At 40.1% G+C, this 25,189-nt stretch overlaps 1 protein-coding gene across 5 annotated transcripts in view; it reads right to left on the minus strand.

Annotated features, from left to right (window-relative positions):
- The window catches only part of PIEZO2 (piezo type mechanosensitive ion channel component 2), a 442,776-nt gene that overhangs the window by 344,553 nt on the left and 73,034 nt on the right, over positions 1-25,189 (minus strand). For all 5 annotated transcript variants that reach the window (XM_074383783.1, XM_074383781.1, XM_074383780.1 and 2 more), the window contains exon 2: positions 19,008-19,103. In XM_074383783.1, the coding sequence (XP_074239884.1) occupies positions 19,008-19,103 (96 nt within the window). The remainder of the gene's footprint in view (positions 1-19,007; positions 19,104-25,189) is intronic.

Raw genomic sequence — 25,189 nt, forward strand, 5'->3', positions numbered from 1 at the left:
GTGAGACCCGGCACAACATGGAAAATTAGGGCCTCCTGTGAAAACGGACAGTCCGAAGCAGGTGGCAGAACAGATGAATTCTAAAACTTGAACTATCAAATGGTTTGTCTTTGAATTAAACTATTCTAATCACTGTCCAGGAGTTTTTGGAATAATCTGCCAGGGAACCCTGAACAGTCATGTATTAATACGTGCAAAATACGCAAAATTCAGAGTTCAGAGAAGCTGCCCTCCAGCTGCTAAGTAGATGGGACCACATAATTCACAAGTTCCCCAAATTTAATCAAGAGCCCTAAGAATAAAGAGAAAGAGCAATTAAACACCGAGCTCAGAAGCTGTGAAAGTCTGTGCAGATTGGAGGAAAGAGTGACCTTGGCAGTTCAGCCCCAAGTTCACGAATTTCAAAGCAAACTCAGCCCTATGGAATCCATCCTGTGCTCCACACAGCCACTTTCATTGTTTTTAAAGGTCAGTGGGTTTTAAACTAAAGAGCTGGAAATGAAGGAAATCATGATGTTAGTCATTGTTTATTTTACCACATTATCTCTCCACATCTGTGGTTTTAGTGTTTAGACTAAATTTTTTCATCATTTTTCTGTGATGCCAATTTGTATGGTTCTTCTTAATGTAAAAAAAAATACAAATTATTGTTGCTTAAAGACAACTTATGAAAATGTAAATGAATGTAAATGCTATACTAATTTGAAAAACTGAGTAAAACCCAACAAGGAATCCACTTGTTCTTTATTGAAATCTCCAACAGAATAACATTCATTCATTCAGTATCTATATTACCACTTAGTACAAAATGCAGTGGCGCTGAAAACTATCTTTAAGACTGAGCAGAAAGGGTGAAAGTGACTTTTCTCCGGGACTACCATGCCCCAGGTGTCTCTGTCTAAATGACCATCTTCTCTGAGCTCCTAGTTGGCTAGCATCTTCTATCCATCACTTCTATTTCAGATTACTGGCTGAAGTCCAAATCATCTCTCTGGTAAAGATGCTGCTTCTCAGCAATGTTCTGGGGAGAGACAATAGGGAGCACCATAATCTAGTCATCTCCCCTAAGGATGATCAAATATGCTTTCATTGAGGTCACACAAGGAAAAGCCTGCCTCTGCCAATGAGAGACACTAAGAAATCTGCCTGTAGAGATGACTTCTCAGAGGATGGGCTCTGAATCTCAGCTCCAGGCTTCATACCCCAAGTCTCAGGAGGAGGGCTCCTATGAGGAGAGCCAGGAGCAGCCGTCACAGCTCAGTCACGCAGGGTCAGATCCCGCCCACGCATGTCTGCAGGCTGGGGATGGCCATGTGCCCTTTGTACACACAGTCCTCTCTGACCCTTGTGTGGCCACATTTTACATATCCAGTGTGAGAAGAGGAATTTTGACTACTTCATCAATAAAAACATTCAAAGGCTCACCAGTGAATGAATAAACATCACCAGTGACCGGTCGGTTTCTTGTCTGCAGAACAGTGATGCCCTGAGATAATGCTGTCTGAGCTAGACTCGCTCAGGTGGGAGGCAGGGGGGTAAGGTGAGGTTAGAGAACAGGGTGACCTGCGTACAGATGTGGACTCTTTCCGTTGTACATGCTACTGTGTCTGAGTACCTGAGAGGAGGCTACCCATTAGAAAGTCAATCATCATTGTCACCAGACCAGCATGCTTAGTCTCAGATTTACTCAGATGTCATGCACCCTTAGCGGGCAGGAAAAGAAATGCCAGAAATAAAATCCATAACACATTAAGTAGGTTGTAAAATGTCAATATGTAACTCAAGCTAATAACTCGGGGATGCTAACCGACCTCCAAGTTGAATTAGATTTATCGTTAAGTGAGATATAGAAAACACTACTTCAAAGAAGAATCTGAGAATAATTACTGGTTTTATGAGTAATTTGGCTCTAAGGACAAAAATATGTTATCAAAAAATTGTTTGGGCATAGAAAAGAGGGGTACTCTGGATACAAGTCTAATTGGTTAAACATAATCCCAGCCTGATCAAATTTCTAATATGTCTTGTTGCTAACATATGATGTCTATACAAATGAACACTTAGCAGAGGAGATCTCCTCAGTATGTTAGTACTGACATTCTCCGAGATTAATTCTGTTATTCCTTTCATGCATTTCAATAACTGGGATACTTTAGAATCCAAAATGGAGACACAAAAATTTAAAGAAAAATTTTCTTTGTGTGTGTGTATACTAATATATATGTATGTATAAATATAGTATACACACGCTACTCTAGTATATATTATACTATGCATATATAATTTAAACAATACTACCTCAGGGTATTATTGTACTATAACAAATAATGAAAGCAAAAGGCCTTTGTGAAATGTGAAAACAGATACTAATACTAATTTAAGCGCTGAAAATAAAAACGCAAGTGCAAGTTTCTTTCACACCCCCCTCTGCACCTGTAAGTATAACACTCATCTAACACAGTATGGCACTTTCAGATGTAGACCTGAGTCTTAAGTTTAAAGTTCCAGGCCTTCTAAAAAACATTTCAAAAAAGTTACCACTGATTGTGAATCAAATACAGAGAACACTTCGCTAAAGAGGAAGTTGTAGCCATTTTAGAGAGGCTCTCCTAGGCCACACTATTTTGCAAGTTATGAATACATAACTGCCTTAAAGAAATGTCTTGTAAACAGTATGATAGTCACACTTTCCTTTTGCGGGCCTCTGTGTCACTGCAAACCTAACCCTCACATTCTACAGTGAAATATATACAGCTGATTCTTGCTATTCATGGTCATTATATCCATAACGTTGCTATGAACACAGAATTAGCAAACACTGAACCATTACTCCTAGAGGAAATACAAGGTTAGGTTCCTGTGAGCCTCGGCTGAGGTGGGAGGATTGCTTGAGACCAGGAATTCAAGACCAGTCTGGGCAACACAGTGAGACCTTACCTCTAAATTTTTTTTAAGAAAAGATAACTTATCTCACATACATTGTTTCGTTAACATTGAACTTACGGCCAACAAACAGCACAATTAGGCAAGCCTGAACAAAGCCAATCTAACACATGCATTTTCTCCATGAGGCACATCACAACCTTCCTGTGCTTGGGAACCCTAGATAGCACTTCGGCACCATGCATGGATGCCATTTTAAACCATGAAATCACACACACACAAAATGTAAAAACGGTGGCACCAAATAGACGAAAGAACACTTGTTTATGGTATAAGAACTAAAGAAAGAGAGCAGAGTGTCACCTTGTGCCACCTCAGCTGGGAACATGGGCATCAGGAAACTCAAATATTTTGTGGTCTGTGCATGCCCATGAATGACCTTGAAAGCACTTACAGTATTGATTTGGGGATTACAAATACATTTTAACAGGGATATGAATTCACAAATACAGAATCTGTAAACAATGAGGATTAACTGTATTTAGACTTTAGAATACACTCAGTACTATTAAACTTGCACTTTAAGATGACCAACTAGACAGTCCATTTCTGGCTGAGAGGGGCTATGTCTGGTTTTGCTTGCTGTTGTATGAATCAATCAATCCACACTCCAGCCAGTCCCACCACTCAGTGTAGTGCTGTTATGCAATAGGTTGTCCCATGAATAAAAGTACAGGACTTGTTCATTCAGATTCTGTTAGAGTTTTTCACAGAAGGTCAAAAATCAGCAAAACTCTGGACCCAACTATTTAAAAATTTCCCAGGCAATTGTTCCCTAACTTCCACCCCCATTCAAGTAGCTAGTCCCCCATTTCCAAACACAAAGCCCAGCCCAGCCCAGCTTTCAGAAACCTGTCTCCTTATTCCCTGCTGCATGTGCATGGGCCTTCAAAAAGCCTTTGTGAAGGCTCTGGCTGCTGAATATTTGATGAGCAACATATGGTTGAATGATAGAATCAGTTACTGTTATTCAAAGACAGATGCGGCCCAATCAGCACCTTGTCACATGTCTCACTCCTACGGGACATGTGTTGGCTGAACTCTCATTTTTATGAAAAAGTGGTCAGCACAGCCTGCATCCTTCATCATGCCCTTCTAATAACCTGGCTGTTGAATGAGCCTGGTGATAAATAAATAATCGATCCTCACCTACTGCACAGTCAGCTAACAAGTAATTGTGGAAGTGAGAGAGAGCACGTGTCCACACAGCTACAGGGCAGATTCTGCTTTGCTCTATGGCTCCACTGGGTGTTCGCTCAGGTCTTCCCTCTGTATGAACCACCTTCTGGGCTCCTTCTGTTTCTTGTTCTCCTAAGGGCCTGGCCCCTTTCTAACTCTCAATACAGTATAAAGCAGTTAGGAATCATGCTGACTATTTAGTTCTGCATGGAAAGGTAACACCGAGGAGGCCAAGGCAGGCCAGGACTTGAGAGTTGCGATCTACCGTGCAGTGCTGCAGGAGCTGGGCTGTAGAAAAACCACAGAAGAGGGCTGAGGATGATGGGAGAGGAAATTTACAGGGGCATCTGCGAGGAGGCAGAGCTCATCTTTAGGAAACTGTGAATTGCTCCAAAACTTGTGTTTGATATATTCTCTCTTGCTTTTTCCTGCAGGGCCACTGCTAGCCCACTCATGGGACTCCTTAATATTCTAATTTATGCAACTCAGAACTACAGTATTAGGTTTTGGTATAGAAACAAGGACCAGATTTCTGCCTTCACTCATCCTCTTCGTGGGGGCCTGTGCAGAGCGCAGCCTGTCCAGTCACACTCAGGAGCCCCATTTTCTGCATGTGCCTCCCCGGGATCCCTTTTACTACGTGGTACCTCCCACTACTGCTGCCCTTGCTCTCAGAGGATGGATGCAAACTTGTCAAAGCTATTTGATGGTCAGCTAAGGTTGTGGAAACAGACACCGTGGTGGAGACTGGCAAGTGGATGATTCATTGGGTGAGTATTCAGGAACAGCAGTGGGATGGAGGTAGGGAGCAAGGTTGGAATGGAGTAGGAGTCAGGGAGTAGCACAGTGCAGCAGAGGCTCTTGCCTATCCCACAAGATGGCCCTGAGGAGTTGTTCCAGAACATAGCAAAGGGCAAGGGGACAGGGGCTCCTCTCCTCCCTTCCCATCCCACAAATACCACTCTTGGAAATGAGAGCCACATTCACAACAAAGAGGAGGCAAAGCTTGGATAAGGCAGATCCTTTTAGCCAGGCGTCCCCAAACTATGGCCCGCGGGCGGCACGCGGCCCACTGAGGCCATTTATCCGGCCCCCCGCCGCACTTCAGGAAGGGCACCTCTTTCATTGGTGGTCAGTAAGAGGAGCAGTATGTGGCAGCCCTCCAACGGTCTGAGGGACAGTGAACTGGCCCCCTGTGTAAAAAGTCTGGGGACGCCTGCTTTTAGCTGAGAACAGTTCAGAGAACAGACACGGTTACGAGCTTTCAGCCAAACTCTAGGCAATAGGGAGAATCTAAGCCTTGGTCCTAAGGAGGGGAGCATGGGGGAATCTGGGGAGAGCACTGCAGCAGCCACCACAGTGGGAATTAGGGCATTTCTCCATAGCAACCAGAGTATGGCTTTGCCAGGTGACCCTACATCCTAAAAGAGCAGTTTTCATTCTGCAGATGCTGTTAGACCCCTGAGAATGGGAATATAATGATGGTGACACTGATGTTTGAGAGTGACATTCCTTTGGACCCAATTGCAAAGGGACCTGTAAGAGTTAATGGCTAGCCAGCTTGCCAGGAAAGAGGGAAAAGAGGCATCTTGAGGACATGAAATCCACAAGCAATCCTGCACACACACATGCTCATGTACTCTAGGCCTTTCTCCTGCAAGATCTGCAGCTCTGAAAGTGGCTTCAGGCCAACCCACCCATGCCACCTGCTAAAGCCAGCGTAGACAATAAAGAGCACAGAGGTCGCCACTGCCAACAACAGCATGTGATACCTCTTCAAGTCTGAAAGCTCCTGCCCCTGACTGCCCGAGGAGACTGCCAGTGCTTTTCCCCAATACCCCTTAAGTGAACACAATATTGGCAAGCTAAAATACAGAAAATAAATTTATCCAAAATTAACTTTTTATAAAATGGAGAAAGGGAACAGGGAAAGAAGGAAGGACTAAATGGTGACCCATAAGATTGAAAAGACCTGTCTTACAGTTACTTGTGGCTCTGGTGCCAAGTGGATGCCTGGCCCATTTCAGACACTCAAAAATGCTTATTCAGTGACCGAAGGAAATGAATGCATATTTTGTACCAGTATTCTCAGTGTGCTCATTTGTCTTCCCTGCTTAATGCTGAAGAAATATACTAAAAGGTAGCTTAAAGTACAGTAATTGTCTATGTATATGTTGGAAGCCAAGTGCACAACATGCATAATCTCTACATTTATCTTCCCTATTAATTTTATAGTAAGATACAGTAGTAGAATGAGGGAAATGCTTACATAGAAAACTGAATTATTTATATTAGAAGCTTTCATTCATTGAACCAATTTTTAAAACTGACAAGTTTCAGGAATTATTCAGTAGTCTCTGTGTTTTTTAATTTCCTTATCTGTAAAACATAAATAATGTAATACTTGTCTCATGGGGTATGGAATCATTAAATGAATTACTATGTAGAAAGCTTGGGATAGTTGCCTGCCATATAGCTAGCACTGTGTTTCCTGTTTATTCTTCTTGTAATTAACAATCAGCACTTTTTGAAAGTTAAATGCAAGTTTTCATCCCGAAAGGCGATTTCCCATGGATTAATACAAGTCCAAGTGGGTCTGCTTAGGCAAAATAGCTACGGATGAAGTAAAGCTCAGATGCTCTAACAAATTAGTCCATCAGCAATTAGTCTCACCCAGCCTTTGAAGCAAGCCAGCTTCAAAAATCTAAACAAATTGACTAAAAAATATATATATATATGTAAACAAATCAGCCTCAGGTAAACACCTTTAAAGGGAAAATAGCCCTAAGAAGTAAGAGGAGCTATGATTTCCTCTTCTTGAACACTTTATCCATCTCATCAGCACGTATCAGGCCTGATGAGCTCCTGTGAACAACAGCACTGTCAGCCCTTGAATGTTCCTTCCAGGACCAGTGCCAAGCACTCAACATTTAAGGAAGCAGGAATCCAAGAAATCAAGCAACTTGCCCTAGATTACGCAGTGAATAGGTGGCAGAATCAGATTCCTATTCTGGGGACCAAGGGCCCATCTTCTTTACCTTTGTATGTCCAACTGCCTAGTACAAGGCCCCGTAGAGCAGGCACCAGATAATGCTTGTCAAATGAATAAATGAAAGAATGGTATCTTGAAGAGCTGATCAACAAACTGATACCAACTCAAGTGAACTAACTCAACTGTAATAACAGGGCAGCATTTAAATAAAAGGTAATATGGTCTGGCTCCATCCTAACCCAAATCTCATCTTGAATTGTAGCTCTCATAACTCCCACATGTTGTGGGAGGGACCCAGTGGAAGATAATTGAATCAGGGGGATGGTTTCCCACATACTGTTCTCATGGTAGTGAAAAAGTCTCACAAGATCTGATGATTTTGTAAGACATTTCCCCTTCTGCTTGGCTTTTCTTCTCTTGTCTGCCACGATGTAAGATGTGCCTTTCACCTCCCACCACCATTGTAGGTCACTGTAGGAACTCCCCAGCCACGTGGAACTGTGAGTCTGTTAAACCTCTTTTTCTTTATAAATTACCCAGTCTCAGGTATGACTTTATCAGCAGCATGAAAACGGACTAATACAAAAGGTAAAATCATAATTTAGATAAACTTATGGTAGCCAAATCAAGCAAAAAGTTGGGGCTTCTGAAATATGTTTTTTAGTAATATAATATGACCTAGTGTTTCCTAAACTGAGAATTATATGCTGCCTGAAACTCCCTCTGTCTGACTGAATAGTGTATGCCCAGTATAAGGCAACAGTGGGATATGACATCTGTACCATTTCAAAACAGAACAACTAAAATAGCCTAAAAGATTCACATTAATTTATTTAAAAATTCAAGAAACAGGCATCTAATTTTTTTAGCATTCCTTTTGGTGGTGAGCTGATATTGATAATAAAACACCTAATAACTCACTCAATTAAGTATTTTCCTGTGTTTTCCTTTATTATGAAATAGTAAAACATAATAATAAGCCTAATGGTATAAGGACTGTTTTTAACTAAAACCAGATGCAGGCAGTTTTAAATATCTGCTACTATTTCCTTTCTGATGTCTAAACATGTCTTTACAAGTTACAGACCGCACTGCCTCTGCATGCAGGCAAATGGAGCATCATTTTTCTTTTCTCAGGGGACCATTAGTGATCTGGCAAAGTGTATGCTGGGTCAGAGCCTCAGGATAAGGTGCTTTCGGTGTTTATTTTACACACACATGTGATTACTTACAGGATTAGTACAGCTTCCTTATAAAGTAGGACCCTTGTTCACCAGAGCAGAATAGAATAAAATATGATTTTCTGTCTTCTTAGGACTTTGACAACAGGTTACAAAAGTTAACTTGATCTGCTAAAAATTTCACTTGCTCACAACTGTCAACAAAGCACACTAAGCCCCTCCCTTCCTACTCCTTTCTAATTCTGCCTCTCCAAATGTTGAAAGAGATCCTTTAAAAAGTGTATATAGTTAATATAACTTTTGAGTATAAGTGCAAGGAAATATAACAGAGGAATTGCTGCCATGCTCAAAATAACAAAGCAAAATTTACCAGGTTAAAAAAAAAAGGACCTCGAAAGATATGTTAGAGACCTACTCCTTTCCGAGTAAGGAAGAGAAAAATCATCTCTACAAAAGCACATATTGAAAAAATATTTTGGGGGCAAATCCTGAAACGGCTGGCAGTGTGCAATTGTGTTGTTACATTCCTGTGGCCATTTTACAGGTCTCAGCAAAACACCGGGCCCACCATCTGTGTTTTGGTTGCTCCAGGGGATCTAGCCATCACAACCCAACAGACCTGCACAGGCCCCAGAAGTCGTTTCCTTTCACCTACCACTGGGGGTTTTGTTCTCATCTATTACAGCGTGTCCCATCTTAGGGAGTGTTCAGAACAAAGGCTCTCAGGCTGAGGATGCGTTCTTGGATCAGAAGACAACTTTGTTCTTAGGTATAATCAACACACGTTAGACAGCAACCATCACTTAGGATGTGTGTGTGTGTGTGTGTGTGTGTGTGTGTGTGTGTGTGTGTAACATAAACATTTCATATATGAACTGATTAGATGATGGTTCTTCTAAAATATTCTGGCTGTAGACTGATGACTAATGTGCCCAGGAAGTGTTATAGCCTTGTAATTTGGAACATATTTCTTCTCAAATAGCCCCCAATAAATAACCGATTCTCTCTAGAAAGAAGTGGATATGACCTGTCTATCTACTCCAGCCTGCAAGAGCACATATTAACAAAGATAGCTTGTCAGCAGGACTAAGAAAGCAAACAGGAGCAATTTGCAGCAAAGAGCAAATGTCGCACTGTAGCTGGATGCGTGTCTCGTTATCTCAGACTGTGGGCGCTTTACTGATAATATTAGAACTATCAATTATTGTGAGAAAATGGGAGGATGTTTCTGTAGTTCTTGTTGAAACCAACTGAACAGGGTTCTGGACTTTGGACAATTTCAGAATCAAACACTAAGAATTTGGACAATTTCAGAATCAAAAACTAAGAATTTATGATCTGGTGCATGACCGAAGGAAGCATCTAAGCAGCTTTGTGGGTAGGACCTCCGTGGACATCTGGAAAGGCTTGGTGAAGTGAAGCCACAAAAGAAAAGCAGGAATTAGACTGACCAAAATGTACCGGGTCTCACTGAGGCAGTTTCATTTTTTTGATAGGAGGAAAGAGCATAAATAGCAGTGCCTCCTTATGTGGTATTCTTAGTTTAAGTGACTTTTATTCCAATTAACATTTTTTTTTCATTTCAGAATAGAGGTTCTGCCTTTGCAATAACTGCTTTTTCTATTCTCTAATAAAATTAGTGTATAGAGGGTGCTTAGAACGGTACCTGGCACAAAGAAATGTGACATAAAAGTTGGTGCTTCGGATAAAGAACCTCTCGAGATGAATCTCTGAGACTCTGGGCTGTCCCACATGGATACTGCTTAACTTTTATAGTCAAGATTCCAGGATGAATCCAGTGCGTTGACACTTCCTCAGGATGCTGCCTTCTCACCTGGGTGTCTCATTTCACAACATGTGAGATCATGTATATTCCTTATGGAAAACTACATAGTTACTCGATGTGTATTTGCCAGGCTGTTCTCATTCAAATAAACCTCAAGCCTCCACATTCATGATAAGGAGTCACCTTTGAACTCTTTGTTTTATAATAGTGTTTTTTTTTGTTTTTGTTTTTGTTTTTTTAATTTGACAAGTCTAATTTAATCAATTTACAGAAATAACAGCATCACTGGAATAAGTAGGTGGCTTTCTAAGATTACTATATTGACAGAGTTACCACTCCATAAGATACATAAAATCCAATATAAACATTTTGAGAAGCGACTTTAGTTAAGAGCAGTGCTTTCTCCACCTTTTTTATTCTCCGCAAATCCAAATATAGTCTATTGTGAAGAACAATCTTTCAATAACTATTTGGTGAAAGAAATAATTGGTCACACTTAATATGATGTATTTTCTATGTAACATACACGTATGTCATCAATCTGTACCAATGCATATTAAAATATCTCCCTCCTTTGTAGGGACATGGATGAACCTGGAAACCATCATTCTCAGCAAACTGATACAAGAGCAGAAAATCAAACACCGCATGTTCTCACTTATAGGCGGGTGTTGAACAATGAGAGCACATGGACACAGGGAGGGGAGCACTACACACTGGGGTCTGTTGGGGGGAAATGGGGGAGGGACAATGGGGGGTGGGGAGTTGGGGAGAGATAGCATGGGGAGAAATGCCAGATATAGGTGAAGGGGAGGAAGGCAGCAAATCACACTGCCGTGTGTGTGCATATGCAGCAATCTTGTATGTTCTTCACATGTACCCCAAAACCTAAAATGTAATTTAAAAAATAAAATAAAAATTAAAAAAATTAAAAATTAAAAATTAAAAAGATAGGATTTGGAGCATATTCAATGAGATACAAAATATCTAAAATGGGTCTGAAATGTATCAAGTCCCAGCTACCCATTTTTGCCCTATGCTATTATATAATTATCAATTTATTATTTTTTAGTGGTAATTGGAAGGTTAAGATAGTATTTGAGCTCAACAATTCCTAGATAAATAGTTAATTCTTTCGGATACACTCAAATGCCAATATGCCTGCAGATTAAAAACACAGTGTTTCAATTCTGATACATCAATGTTCATAGCAGCATTTTTCATAATTGCCAAAAAGTGGAAGCAATCCCAGTGCCCATCCACAGATGAATGGATAAACAAAATAATATATGTACACATATGACAGCATATATGGTGGAGCAGCATTTATCTCTACAAAGGAATTAAGTACAAATACATGCTACATTATGGATAAACCTTGAAAACGCTTTACCAGATGAAATAAGCCAGACATAAAAAGACAAATGTTGGAAATCTTGTGTGATTCCAGTTCTATGAGGCACATAGAATAGGCAAATCCATATAGACAGAAACTAGAGCATAGGCTACTGCAGCTGGGAGAAGGGAAGCATGGGGAGTTACTATGTAATGCGTATGGAGCTTTTGTGTTGGATGACAAAAACATTTTAGGGACGAATGGTAGCAATGATTGCACAACATTGTGAATGTGCTTAATGGCATGTAATTTGTAAACTTCAAAAAATGAAATAAATAAATAAATGAAACATTCCCCTTAAGTATACTCACATTATCTCTCCAGACCCTTGTTCCCAGATCTTGGTGATGTGTCAGCCAAGTATCTATTAAGTGACTAGGCTTCCCTCTTCCCTTGCAAATTTGCAGAGTCTATAGCTTTGTCAAGGGCATGAGTCAAAACCACACAGTGGCTAAGAGTGTGGCTCACCCATGCAGCACCTTGGTGTCCTGTGGCTTGCTATGAACCTATCTGGAACTCAGTCTTTGTGACATGAGGATTATTGATCATAAGAACATCTCACTTAAAAGTTTGTTGTGAAAATTAAATTAATAATTTCATGTAAATAATTATAAGAACTTAGTAGAGAAGGCTCTTGGCTTATTATTAACCAGTCAACCAACCTAAATATTACGTAATAAAAAATTAGACATACCTGCCATATCTTGGAGCAGTATACCAAAAAACCTTGGAAATCACATATTTCTTTGCTAATACTTAGAGAGTGCTAGTAAAATCTTCCAGTAAAGACTGGCTATAGTCACACAAATGAGAATGAGATTTCTAAGTCTAGCATTTCTGTCTGACATTCGAGGTAATAATGTTGTACTTCAAAATAAATAATAACAGCCCACTTAAAAATTTATTAGAGACAGGGTTTTGCAACGTTGTCTAGACTGGCCTCCTGGGATCAAGAGATCTTCCTACCTTAGCCTCCCAAGCAGCTGGGACTACAGACACATGCCACTGTGTTCGGCATGTTAGCCAATATTTACTGAGCACTTATTGTGGCCTTCTGCCATATTGCATATGTTTTAATATTTATACTCCATGCAAACAAAATACAAACTCTTCTACCATATTGCCCAGTATGTGGTACTCACTATATCATAAAGTATAAGGAATCTGTAATATATTGGGTTAAAAAACTTAATGCCTTGGGCTGGGCACAGTGGCTCACACTTGTAATCCCAACACTCTGGGAGGCCAAGGCGGGTGCATGACCTGAGATTAGGAGTTCGAGACCAGTCTGGGCAACATGGTGAAACCCTGTCTCTACTTAAAAAAAGATGCAAAAATTAGCTGGGCATGGTGATGTGCCTCCTGTAATCTGAGCTACTTAGGAGGCTGAGGCAAGACAATAGCTTGAACCTGGGAGGCAGAGGCTACACTGAGCCCAGATTGCACCACTGCACTCCAGCCTGGGCGACAGAGTGAGATTCTGTCTCAAAAAACAAAAACAAAACAAAACAAAACAAACAAACAAAAAACCCTTAATACCTCATTAGCTGCAATTTGTGGGCAATCCAAAGTTAATTATACATTAGTTAACAAATTTAATGCAGGACGGTCTCAATCCTAAAGCAAAGCACAGTTTGCGAACAGCAAGAAAATGTTCATTTCCTTCCCTACAGTATTGCATTCTTAAATAAAATGCCCATTCTTGTAAGTGAAAGCATAAAACATTTTTAAGAGTCTTAATTTCTTTAATTACTCATGATCCTGCAATTCTGATTAAATCTAAAATCCAAATCCCATGGCTTATGATACCCTAAGCTTCTGTCTCCAAAGGACTGCTGCATGCAATAACTATTCTCTGATGTTTGCTATTATGAAGACTGATATAAGCGTAAGAGTTAGGTTTACACATTCATCTAAAATTCTAGACACTGGAACTAAAATTCATTCATTCATTCTACAAATATGTACTGAACACCTGCTATGTACATCTGGCACCCTTTGCTCAAAAATGCATATCCTTGCCATCTTGATATTTATATACTAGAAGGGAAGGACACTCTACATAAATGTATTAACATGAAACGCTGACTTGGTTTATAGTGAGACCTTCCTAAAAGACTGAGGAACCAAGGCTTCCTGCCAAACACTCCCTCATTCTCCAATGAATACTGTGAAAAAAAACATTTATTTTCAACCCGTAGCCCCCACCCAGTGGAGATATGAAAGAATCAATGTTGGGGAAGCTGAGAGTTGGATACAGTTGAAAGAATGCCAAGCCCAGGGAGAGGAGCATGATGAGATGATCTTGGGGTTTGGGGGACTTACTAGACTGATGAGACACTCCCACCTGAGAAAGGAGGGGAGGAGCTCTGGGAACTGTTTGGAATTTCACCGCGGGGCAGGGGCAGGGGTCGCGCCATAGAGGAGGTTTGTGGGAAGAATCAAGGGGAGAAACAGAAGAGCTGAGTAGCAGGATCTGCAAGTCCAGCTCTTGCTAAGGATTTGTCTCAAAAATAATTTTGGAAAGGTATAAATACCAAGAAAAATAAAGCCTGTCCATGGCATGAAAAATAAAAATGGGTCTAGGGTAAGACAGCTTTAGTTAATGGGGTAAGGGAAGAGGGTTTTATGGAGGGACATCTAAGATAAACCTGAATTCTGGGAAGAGACCATCATTCAAAATCTGGGCAAGAGAATCTCAGGCAAAGGGAGCTGTGACAGCATAAAGGTGTCAGTTCAAACCAGGGTGAATTCTACAACTAATAACAGTGACTATTTGTACAGTAATTTTATATTTTGCTTAAAATGATGTCTGCTTATTTGATCCCCACAAAGCCTAATAACCTTGAGGAATTTGAGTCTTGAGTTGCAGTGGGGGAAAACTTGACTAAAAGGAGTAACACCCAGGCCCAGGTAGAGTCAGTTGCAGGCTGGGCCTCATAGCAGCGTCTGGCTCTGCCCTCTCCCATGTATGCAGCCTTCCCCGCGTGTGATGGCCACTTCCGTGTCAAGGTCCCTCCACCTCTGTGCTGACTCCTCTGTCCCGGAGCCCCACCAGGGACTGAGGTCTCTGCTTCAAAGACCTTCTGAGATCTGGTTTCCCAGCAACAGAAGCTGAGGTGGATTCCTGGGGCACGGGGATTATGGGGCAGTTCCCTTGCAGGGATACCTTGCAGGGAGTGAGGAAATCCGGACCCCAGAGAGGGACAGATCAAATTGTCACGCTCTTGCAGTGGGGGCCTTTGCTGCTGGGATGTCTGGAGCTGGTACAGCCTTTCAGAGACTTTCCAACTTTGAGGTTTCGGCACTCTGTGTTGAACAGTCACTGGGTCCAAGCTGCCTATGGCTGGTGAGGTGAAGTTTGTGTAAAGCAGCTCCCTGGCTGGGTGGCTCGTGCCTATAATCCTAGCACTTTGGGAGGTTCAGGTGGGTAGATCGCCTGAGGTTAGCAGTTTGAGACCATCCTGGCCAACATGGTGAAACCTCATCTCTTATTAAAAAAATAAAATAAAATAAAAAGCAGCACCCTTCAGCCACCACCAATTCCCAGGGAGGGATTTTGTGGAGAATGGTCAAAGAAGTACCTTCCAGCTGCTGGAATGGGAGGCTCAGTCCTGAAAGGGAATTCGCAACTCACACCACAGCCTACACTGTGCACAGCTCTTCAGAAGAGATTCTGACCGAGAGAAGAGCCTCAAGAGGAAATCAGTGTGGATGGAACTAAATTTTTAGAAATCTGGGCTTTTAGAATTCTTGATTTGCTGTTTTAGATCTTGACGTCTGTAATTATCTCAGTAGGTTAAGGACCCAACAAGAAATCAGGAATCACTCTTAAGCATTTTAAAAAGAGAACATTAAACAAGAGGATTGGTTACTGAAGGGGATGGAAGAGCCAGGAAGCCAGAAGGAATGTTGAAGCCACTGGAACATCAGCAAGGCAGGACAGGCAGGGGCATGAGCAGAGCTCAAGAACGAGGGCCATCCAGGAGCACTAGACCCTCAGGAGAAGGTCCAGAAACGGCTCTATGTGCAACCTGGCCTTGGCTGGGCCTCTTCACGGTCAGCTGTGTCCATCAGCCTTTCCAGGTGTCCATGGGAGGTCCCACCCACATATCTGGGATAGGTGCTTCTTTCAGTTATGCATCAAATAAAAAAAACTCTTAGTTTTTGATTCTGAAATTGTCCAAAGTCTAGAGCCCTTTTCAATTGGTTTCAACAGTAACCACTATCAGACAGTCCAGAAATCCCATCCACTAGTAACTAGGAATATCCTGTGCACTGAATGAAGACTGAAGGCAGAGGACATTAGATAAGTAATAGGTACTTGATGACTAGCTTGGGATGTCCACAGCTGATGTCCCTGCCTTGCTGATATTCCAGTCATTTCAACATTCCTTTTGGCTTCCTGGCTCTTCCATCCCCTTCAGTAACCAATCCTCTCTGTTGAATGTTCTCTTTTTAAAGTGCTTAGAGTGATTCCTGATTTCTGGTTGGGGCCTTAACCTACTGAGATAATTACACACGTCAAGATCTGAAATAACAAATCAAGAATTCTAAAAACCTAGATTTCTAAAAACAGGAAGTCATTTAGTCAAATCCCAATCTTTTGATAATTTTCTGCCCAACAGTATTATAAAGTGATTTTCTGGTTCTCTGTTAATTCTTTCTTTGCTGTTTTAAGTTGAAAACAATAGCTTGGATTTGCAGGGAGGTCGATTTCAGGTTGATTCAAATCAGGTGGATTTCAGACAGTATTCAACTGTCTGATAATACTATAGACTTTCTAGGGCACGGATAGCTCCCTGGCACCATTAGCATCTAAGAGGAAACCATGTGACCCTCCCAATGTGGCTATTGTAGAATATTCTACCACTGGTTACTGGAATAGGCTTGGTAACTCCTAAAAGCTGTTCCAACTTTAGAAATCCATGATTCTATAAGTTACAGCCCTCACTAGTCAGATAATATCCAGGAGTTAAGTGTACTGAGCCTCCAAGCATTTTTCATCACCCCAATTTTTAAAAACAAAATTCTTTCACGTTTCGTCATTTAACTGACTGCTGATCATCTTCCTTCTTCTACAGCACAGTAGTATATAAGGCTTTGCAACAAATCTTCAGCTTAAACATAGGCATGGGAAAGCACCTAATCGTACTCAGATATTCTTTGTCCTATTGATGGCACTGAGAGCAAAACAGTAGACAACCCTGGTCTACAGAACAGTGGAGAGACTGGAATTTTATGTTTAAGACTACCCCAAGAATGATAGCAAAGTACTGCCTTCCAAGTTATTACACTAATATTCTCCACATCCTGGGCACCTACCTCTATGAATATACACATTGGAAAAATAGTCACACAAGAAAAAACCCTCATCAGACCAAAAGAATTGTCTTGGGCCACACATAACATACACTAACACTAATGATAGCTGATGAGGAAAAAAAAAAGTCCTCCCATAAATCTCATAATGTTTTAAGAAATTTTGCAAATGTGTGTTGGGCCACACTCAAAACCATCCTGGGCCACACGTGGCCCATGGGCCATGAGTTGGACAAGCTTTATCTAACATAAGATGTCTCAAAACACAGATTTAGAAATGCATGGATTCTGAGTGCTATGTGTTCAGAAAAAAATATTATGATATCCTTACTTGGAGTCCCTTTGCAATTATACAAACAAACACATAAATGAGGTTATGCTGCATGTCAGTCATGGTTCTTGGCACTAAAATGGAGAAAGAGGAAAATAAGTCATCTGAATGCTGTTTTCAGATGCTCAGTGGAAGGATGCATATGGATTTCCCTTTCCAACTCCCTCCCTCCTCTCTTATCATGAGCAGGCCAGCAGACACCTGTGCACCTATTTGTGCACTGACCTTGTAACATTTTTTTACTTCATGATATTTCCTTATGCAGAGAGAATTCATTTTTTTCTTCTGAGTTTATGTTTCACCTGGGTTCTCCCTAATAATGTCAGTCCCTGGCATAGAATGAACTAATGTCCATAAACCGTAAAACTGTTTGCCATGTCTAATATTGCTTCATATTCAGGGCTGCTTAGTTTGGGAAAAAGAAAAAGTTAGGGGTCATCACAGAAGTATGTAGGGGGAAATCTCAGTTACTTGATTTCCAAGTAAAACAATAAAGAGCCACATTGATGTAAAAGTGATAGATAACTTAACTGGATATATAAAGATACCCATCTTTAAAGCACTTTATTGTGAATACACACACAACCTTCTTTCTTTGAAAAAGGAGCTCCAAACTATAGAATAGTCGTTGCCTGTATGCTATCATCTTGTTTCAGGCCAGAAACTATTCTGTTTATGCTGAATTCTTTAGGAATGAGGCTGTGGTGGGTGGTGTCCAATTAACAATGTATTTTTGTTTTATAAGGATTTGCATAAACTCACATTTCTTTACCCTTTATATACATTGTGTATTAAGGATTTAGGTGACTTAGAAATACTGTTATCTAGAGACATGAACATCAACATGGTATCTGCAGTCATAACTACTACGATGAATGATCATAATGTGCCTATAAATTTTACAGAGAATCAGGGAGAATGGGAAAAATTAAGTCATTAGTTGTTGTTCTGTGTACACTGTGGTTTTTACTTCTTTTTCTAAAGAGTTCATCACTAACGAGGAAATCACTAATGACCTTTCCCACACCACTCCATAGATGGGGTCAAACAACTTCCTTTTCCTTTCTTGTAAACATATGGCCATTGCACTCACCTAAGACATTTGGAACAGGCCACACTTCTCATAACGGTGGTGTTTTGAAGAACAACAGTTTGTTAAATTAACTCACTATCATTTAATTTTAATACTTGTGTAAAACTTCAAGTTGAAAAATTCACAAGCCAGAACATGTTTCCTAATTAGAACCTTAAAAATTATAGTCACTACTCTGTATTCTATGCCTTGAGGTTCTTATAGAGTAACCAGAATAGGATCTAAAGTGTTGCGGAAACACACCTGAGGAACTACACCTCCAAATCAAATTATTCTCTTTCAGTATGTTATTGAGACTTATTTAAGAAACTTTAACTAATGTAGGAAGTCACGGCTGGGACCAGGCTTCCCATGTCATTCTCCTGGTAAGTGGCTCAGAAATGTCAAATACTGCTCTGCCTCTTCCAATTACCACCATATTCTCTCCACAACCCAACAGACAAATGCATGTGCCAATGTTTTCATCCATTTGTCTTATTTTATTGACAATACTTTGAGTTAGTGTTAACTAGCCAAAACATTCCAGTGATACTGCCATGTTTACTATGAAGTCCTAATAGGGAATTTATTAACCATGTAAGTGACAAAAACATACATCACAAACAACTTCTATACAGCTCTACTTAGTGTAATTGTTAAAATGTTTGACATCCACTCCATGCCGTACTAGCCCTGCTGGATAGATATCATATCTGTCATTAGATAATGACAATTCCAAGGAGCCCAGCAAAATACATTCAGACTGTATATAACTCTGTGGTATAGAATAGCAAAAGTCTCTTACCTTGCATCGTTGTTTTTGTTGGTTCTGAGAACAGAGGAATGAGCAAGAGGTAGATAAGGTAGACAAAGGAGAGACCATTGTATCGGAATGCACATGCTGTGGATGAAAAGAGAGAAGAGAATGAGAAAGTCTTTAACAAAAGTAGGTTGACAAAACCAGAGGAGCATAATGAAAGATGGTATCAGATGTCACTGGATCAGTTCACTTCCTAAATAGACATGCCAATTAAAAAGTAATAAACTGGGTATTTATTCTACATTCCTCACTATGTTGGGTAAGATGAGAAACAGATAATTAAAATACATCATCACTGGTCTTAAAATCTAACCAAGAAATATGAAGAAGGTAAAAGACAAAATTACTTAAAATAATAATAGCTACAATAATTTAAGGTATACATAGTACAAAAACATAAATTGTGACACCAAACACATAAAATGTCATTGGGGATGGATTATAAAAGTGCAGACTATTTTTTTTTTTTTGAAACAGAATATTACCCTGTTGCCCAGGCTGAAGTGTGGTGGCACAATCTTGGCTCACTGCAGCCTCCACCTCCTGGATTCAAGTGATTCTCCTGCCTCAGCCTCCCAGGTAGTTGGGATTACAGGCACATGCAACCATACCAGGCTAATTTTTGTATTTTTAGTAGAGATGGGGTTTCAACCATCTCTACTAGAGATCGCTGGTCAGGCTGGTCTCAAACGCCTGACCTCAAATAATCTGCCTGCCTCAGCTTCCCAAATTACTGGGATTACAGATGAGCGCAACCATGCCTGCCCTAGTGCAGACTTTTTATATGCGATTGAGGTTAAGTTGTTATCCACTTAAAATACTTTGTTCTACTGTGAAATGCTTTATGTAAGCCTCATGGTAACCACAAAGCAAAAACCTACAGTAGATACAAAAAAAGACAAAAAGTACAAAATCAAAGCATACCACTAGAGGAAATCACCAAATCACAAAGGAAGAGAGCAAATGAGAAAAAAAATGAACAAACTGAAGTACAAAACAATCAAAAGCCAATAAACAAAATGACAGTAGTAAGTCCTTAACTACCAACAATTCCTTAATACAATGTATACTATTCAGGTAATGGTTACACTAAAAGCCCAGACTTCACTACTAGGCAATTTATCTATGTAACAAAATTGAACTTGTACCAACTAAATATATAAAAACAAAAAGGAACTTTTTTTTCTCCAGTAGGTCCTATTAGGTCAATGGGGAAATCTAGCAGTAAAAGACAAATGTAAGCATGCTTTCTTTAAGAAAAAAAAATTGCCTTGAATGTAAATGGATTAAATTCTCCAATCAAAAGACATAGCACGAATGAATGAATTTTTTAAAAGACCCACGTATATGCCGCCTACAAGGAACTGACTTCATATTTAAGAATACGTAGAAGGCCGGGCACGGTGGCTCAAGCCTGTAATCCCAGCACTTTGGGAGTCCGAGGCGGGTGGATCACGAGGTCGAGAGATCGAGACCATCCCGGTCAACATGGTGAAACCCCCGTCTCTACTAAAAATACAAAAAATTAGCTGGGCATGGTGGTGCGTGCCTGTAATCCCAGCTATTCAGGAGGCTGAGACAGGAGAATTGCCTGAACCCAGGAGGCAGAGGTTGCGGTGAGCCGAGATGGCGCCATTGCACTCCAGCCTGGGTAACAAGAGCGAAACTCCGTCTCAAAAAAAAAAAGAATACACAGAGACTCAAGGTGGAAGAATGGAAAAAGATATTCCATGCAAATGAAAACCAAAAGACAGCAGAGATAGTTAGACTTATATCAGATAAAATAGACCTTAAGAACTGTAAAATGAGACAAAGAAGGTCAATACATGGTGATAAAGGGATCAATTGTAATGGTTGTTAATATATATGCACCCAACATTGAAACATGTATATATACAAAGCAAATATCAATAGATATAACAAATACAGACTATAATGTAATAATAGTAGGGACTTCAATACCCATTTTTAGAAATGGACAGAGCATCCAGACAGAAAATTCATAGGAAAACATCAGACTTAAACTACATTTTAGACCAAATGAACCTAAGAGACATATACAGAACATTCTATTCAACAGCAGCAGAATGCACATTCTTCTTAAGCACACACGGATGACTCTCAGAATAGCACATATGTTAGGTCACAAAAGAAGTGTCAACAATTTTTAAAAGACTGAAATCATATCAAGTGTCTTTTCCAACCACAATGGTTTGAAACTAGAAATTAAAAACAAGAAAATTTTCAGAAAATTTGCAAATATGTGGAAATTAAACAAATATGTGGAAATTAAACATGCTCCTAAACAATCAATGAGTCAAAGAAGAAAGTAAGATAATAAAAGAGAAATTAGAAAATACCTTGGGATTAGCAAAATTGGACACACAACATACCAAAACTTAGAGAATGCAGCAAAAGTAGTTCTAAGAGAAAAGCTTATAGCAATAAATGCTTACATGAAAAATAAGAAAGACCTCAAACAACCTAACATTCCACCTAGAGGAACTAGAAAAAGAAAAGGCAACTAAGCCCAAAGTTGGTAGAAGTAAATAAATAATGAAGATCAGAGCAGAAACAAATAAAATAGACACTAGAAAACCAATAGAAAAGGCCAACAATACTACAGTTAATTTTTAGAAAAGAAATAAAATCCACAAACCTTAAACTCGGAAGAAAAGAGAGGAGATGCAAAAAATTAAGATCAGAAACGAAGAAGAAGACACTACCATTGATATAACATGAATAATTATAAGAGATTCCAATAAACAACTATACATCAATAAACTGGATAACCTAGAAGAAATGAATAAATTCCTAGCAATATACAACCTACTATGATGAAATCATGAAGAAATAAAAAATCTGAGCAGACAAGTAAAAAGTAAGGAGATTGGAATTAGTGATAAAAGTCTCCCCTCAATAATAAATGAATAAATAAATAAAATCCCAGGACCTGATGAATTCTATCAAACATTTAAAGAGAAATAATACCAATTCTTCTGAAATTCTTCCAAGAAAATTAAAAAGAGAATACTTCTATGCTCATCCTATGGGCTCATCATAACCCTGATACCAAAACCAGACAAGGATAATACAAAGAAAGAAAATTACAGGCCAGCGTCCTTAATGAACATAGATGCAAAAGTCCTCAAAAAAATATAAACAAATCCAACTCAACAATGCATTAAAAGGCTCCTTCACCAAGATCAAGTGGGTTTTATCCCAGGGACACAAGAATGGTTCAACATACCTATAGCTATCAATGTGATACACCATATTAACAGAAAGAACAAAAACCATATGATCTTCTCAAAAGATGCAGAAAAACTCTGACAAAATTCAACACCCTTCATGGTAAAAATTGTCAACAAATTAGGCATAGAAGAAATGGACTTCAACACAATAAAGGCCATATATAACACACCCACAGCTACTATCATACTCAACAATGAGAATTAAAACTCTTCTTCTAAGACCAGAAACAAGACAAGGATGCCTACTCTTGGCACTTCTATTCATTGTGATACAGGAAGTCCTAGACAGAGAAATTAGACAAGAAAAGAAATCAATGCATCAAAGTTGGAAAGGAAGAAGCAAAACAAATTTGCCCGTTTGCAGATGACATAATCTTATACAGAGAAAATCCTAAAGACTCAACCAAAAAACTTAGAAAGATTTAATTCTGTAAAGTTGCAAAATACAAAATCAACACAAGAAAATCAGAGTATTGTCTATACACTCACAATGAACTATTTGAAAAAGAAATTTTAGAAATCTCACTCATACTAGCTACAAATAATATTTAGAAATAAATCTAACCAAGGAGGTTAAAGACCTATAAATGGAAGACTATCAAACATTGATAACAGAAATTGAAGAAGACACAAATACAGTCATGGACCTCTTAGCATCAGCAATATGTTCTGAGAAATGCATTGTGGGGTAATTTTGTCCTTGTGTGAACTGTGTTTTACATAAACAGATGGTACACTCTACTGCACACCTAGACAATATGGTGCAACCTACTGCTCCTGGGGAGGCTAGGTAAGAATGACTTTGCTGGTAAGGATGTGACTGCTGGTAAGGATGTCTTTGCAGGCCCTTGCAGAAGGGCCTCAGCCCAGCAAGAACAAAGGAAGTCAACCTGTGGACATGCAATGAATGTGCTGTCACAACCAAGAAGCTGGAAGCAAGAAGGGGAGGCCCAGGAGACTGAACAGAGGAAACCAGGGGAACAGACTGGGGCCAAGTGCTCCTTTTCACAGAACTGCTGAGCATGTGGGACTAGGACGCAGTCCAGGCTGGGGAACACTTCAGGGTGTGAGTGACGGGTATCCAGACGGGAAGAACAGATCAAGAAGCACTAATCCCAGAATGCGAACAACAGGAGCATAGCACACTCCAGCCAAGAGTCTGCATTAGGACTCGTGGTCCCTGTTTCCATGGCTGACTCTAAAAGTCAAACAAAAAAGAAGCAAAATGCAATAAAGTGCATTTTTATTATAATAAAAACGCAATAAAGCAAAATGCATGGGGGGAAGAGGACAGGAATCCACAAGAAGTTCTTTTTATTCCAAAGGAGTCACACGCATATTTGTAGCTTTCTACACCACTGCCCTCATGTCAACCTCCTTTCTTAAAAATTCAAAACAGAAAGAAATGTTCACACCGCAGACTGGAGTGACAGGCAGACACCTAAAACAGGCAATCTACAACAAGAACGCAAGCTAGGATTCTCCTTCCAGATGCTTTTCCCCTTCTGCTTCTTATTTCTCATCCAGAGTTGAAGTCCCTTACAGAACATTGTAGAGACATTTGGTCATTCATCTGCCAACAAACATGTAGTGAGCACACACCGTGTGGAGGGCCTTGTCTTAGGCATTTGGGCTACAGCAGAGAGCAAAACGGAAATGACAGAATGTACCTTGCCTTTGGGAGCTGACATTCTGGTGGGAAGACAGTGGTAAACAATGAGCATAGTCAGTAGCAAAGCATGTGATATGTCGGAAAGGAAGTGCTATGTCCACAAGAAGTCCATCCAGAGAAGGGAAAGCCATAGCCTAGGAGAGGGGAGGCAGGCTTCATTGCCTCAGGAGCAATGAAGGAGGTGTACAGGGAGAGGTGAGGTTGAAGCCCAGAGGTGAGGGAGGTAATCCCTGTCAATTCTCGTGGGAGAAGCACTCATGCAAAGTGGAAGCAAGCCTGGTCGCTCCAACCTGCTGAAGACAACCCCAGAGAGCCCAGTGTGCAAGCAGAGGCCTCCAGGAGGCCGGACCGTGCCGGGTCTTGCGAGAGCTCTGAGGACTTTGGTTTTCCCTCCGAGTGGCCATGGAAGTGATCATTCTCTCCCTGTGTTTGGGGTTGCCTGGCTCCTGCTATGTTAGCAGCTCCAGTTTCCCACCTGAGCCCATCCTGCTTTCCATGCTACTGCAAAACCACATCACCTGAATCTGCCCTGGCCTTTCTGCATCAGGCATTTTCCTGCACAGCTCATGTTTCCTTTCCTGGAAGCTAACCAGGACCATACCCTCCTCCAATGAGATGTCTTACTCCCCGGTGCATCCTCAAGTGTACATCTCATCCAGCATCCCTTGCATGTACTTCTACGTCAGTGAGGCCTTTCAGGGTAGGGTAGAACCTTTGTTATCTCTGTCATCTCCATACCCATTATTGAATCTGCTCCATAATAGGGAATCATGCTTACAAAATGAATGAATGGATGAGTAAAAACAAAATGAAAACAACTTGAGGACATCTAAAAAAAAAGCCACAGGGTATCAAGGTATGCAGAATTTCTGGTGGCAATAACAACATACCAATTGACATGGACCCCAAATAAAAATGTAATAGATGGGAACATTTCTCTCTCTCTCTCTTTTTTTTTTTTTTTTTTTTTTTAGCCCAGGTGAGATCTTTAAATGTTAATCCATGTTGGGCAATGAAATTATCTAATTCTGTGAATTTCTGGATCAAGAGAAAAATAAGTTACTTGTGTGATCTGACCCTCTTAAAGGACATGCATAGTGCATGTATCTATTCATTTATGTTAGCAATAGCCCATAGAAATGTGCTTACTGTGTGTCAAGTCTGGATCTATGCATTTCATGTCCATGAACTCTTGTAATTATTATCCTCATTTTACAGAGTCTGTCATTTCTTTTTACATG

Source organism: Saimiri boliviensis, chromosome 13 (assembly GCF_048565385.1).
Source record: "Saimiri boliviensis isolate mSaiBol1 chromosome 13, mSaiBol1.pri, whole genome shotgun sequence".
In the NCBI taxonomy this organism is placed as follows: domain Eukaryota; kingdom Metazoa; phylum Chordata; class Mammalia; order Primates; family Cebidae; genus Saimiri; species Saimiri boliviensis.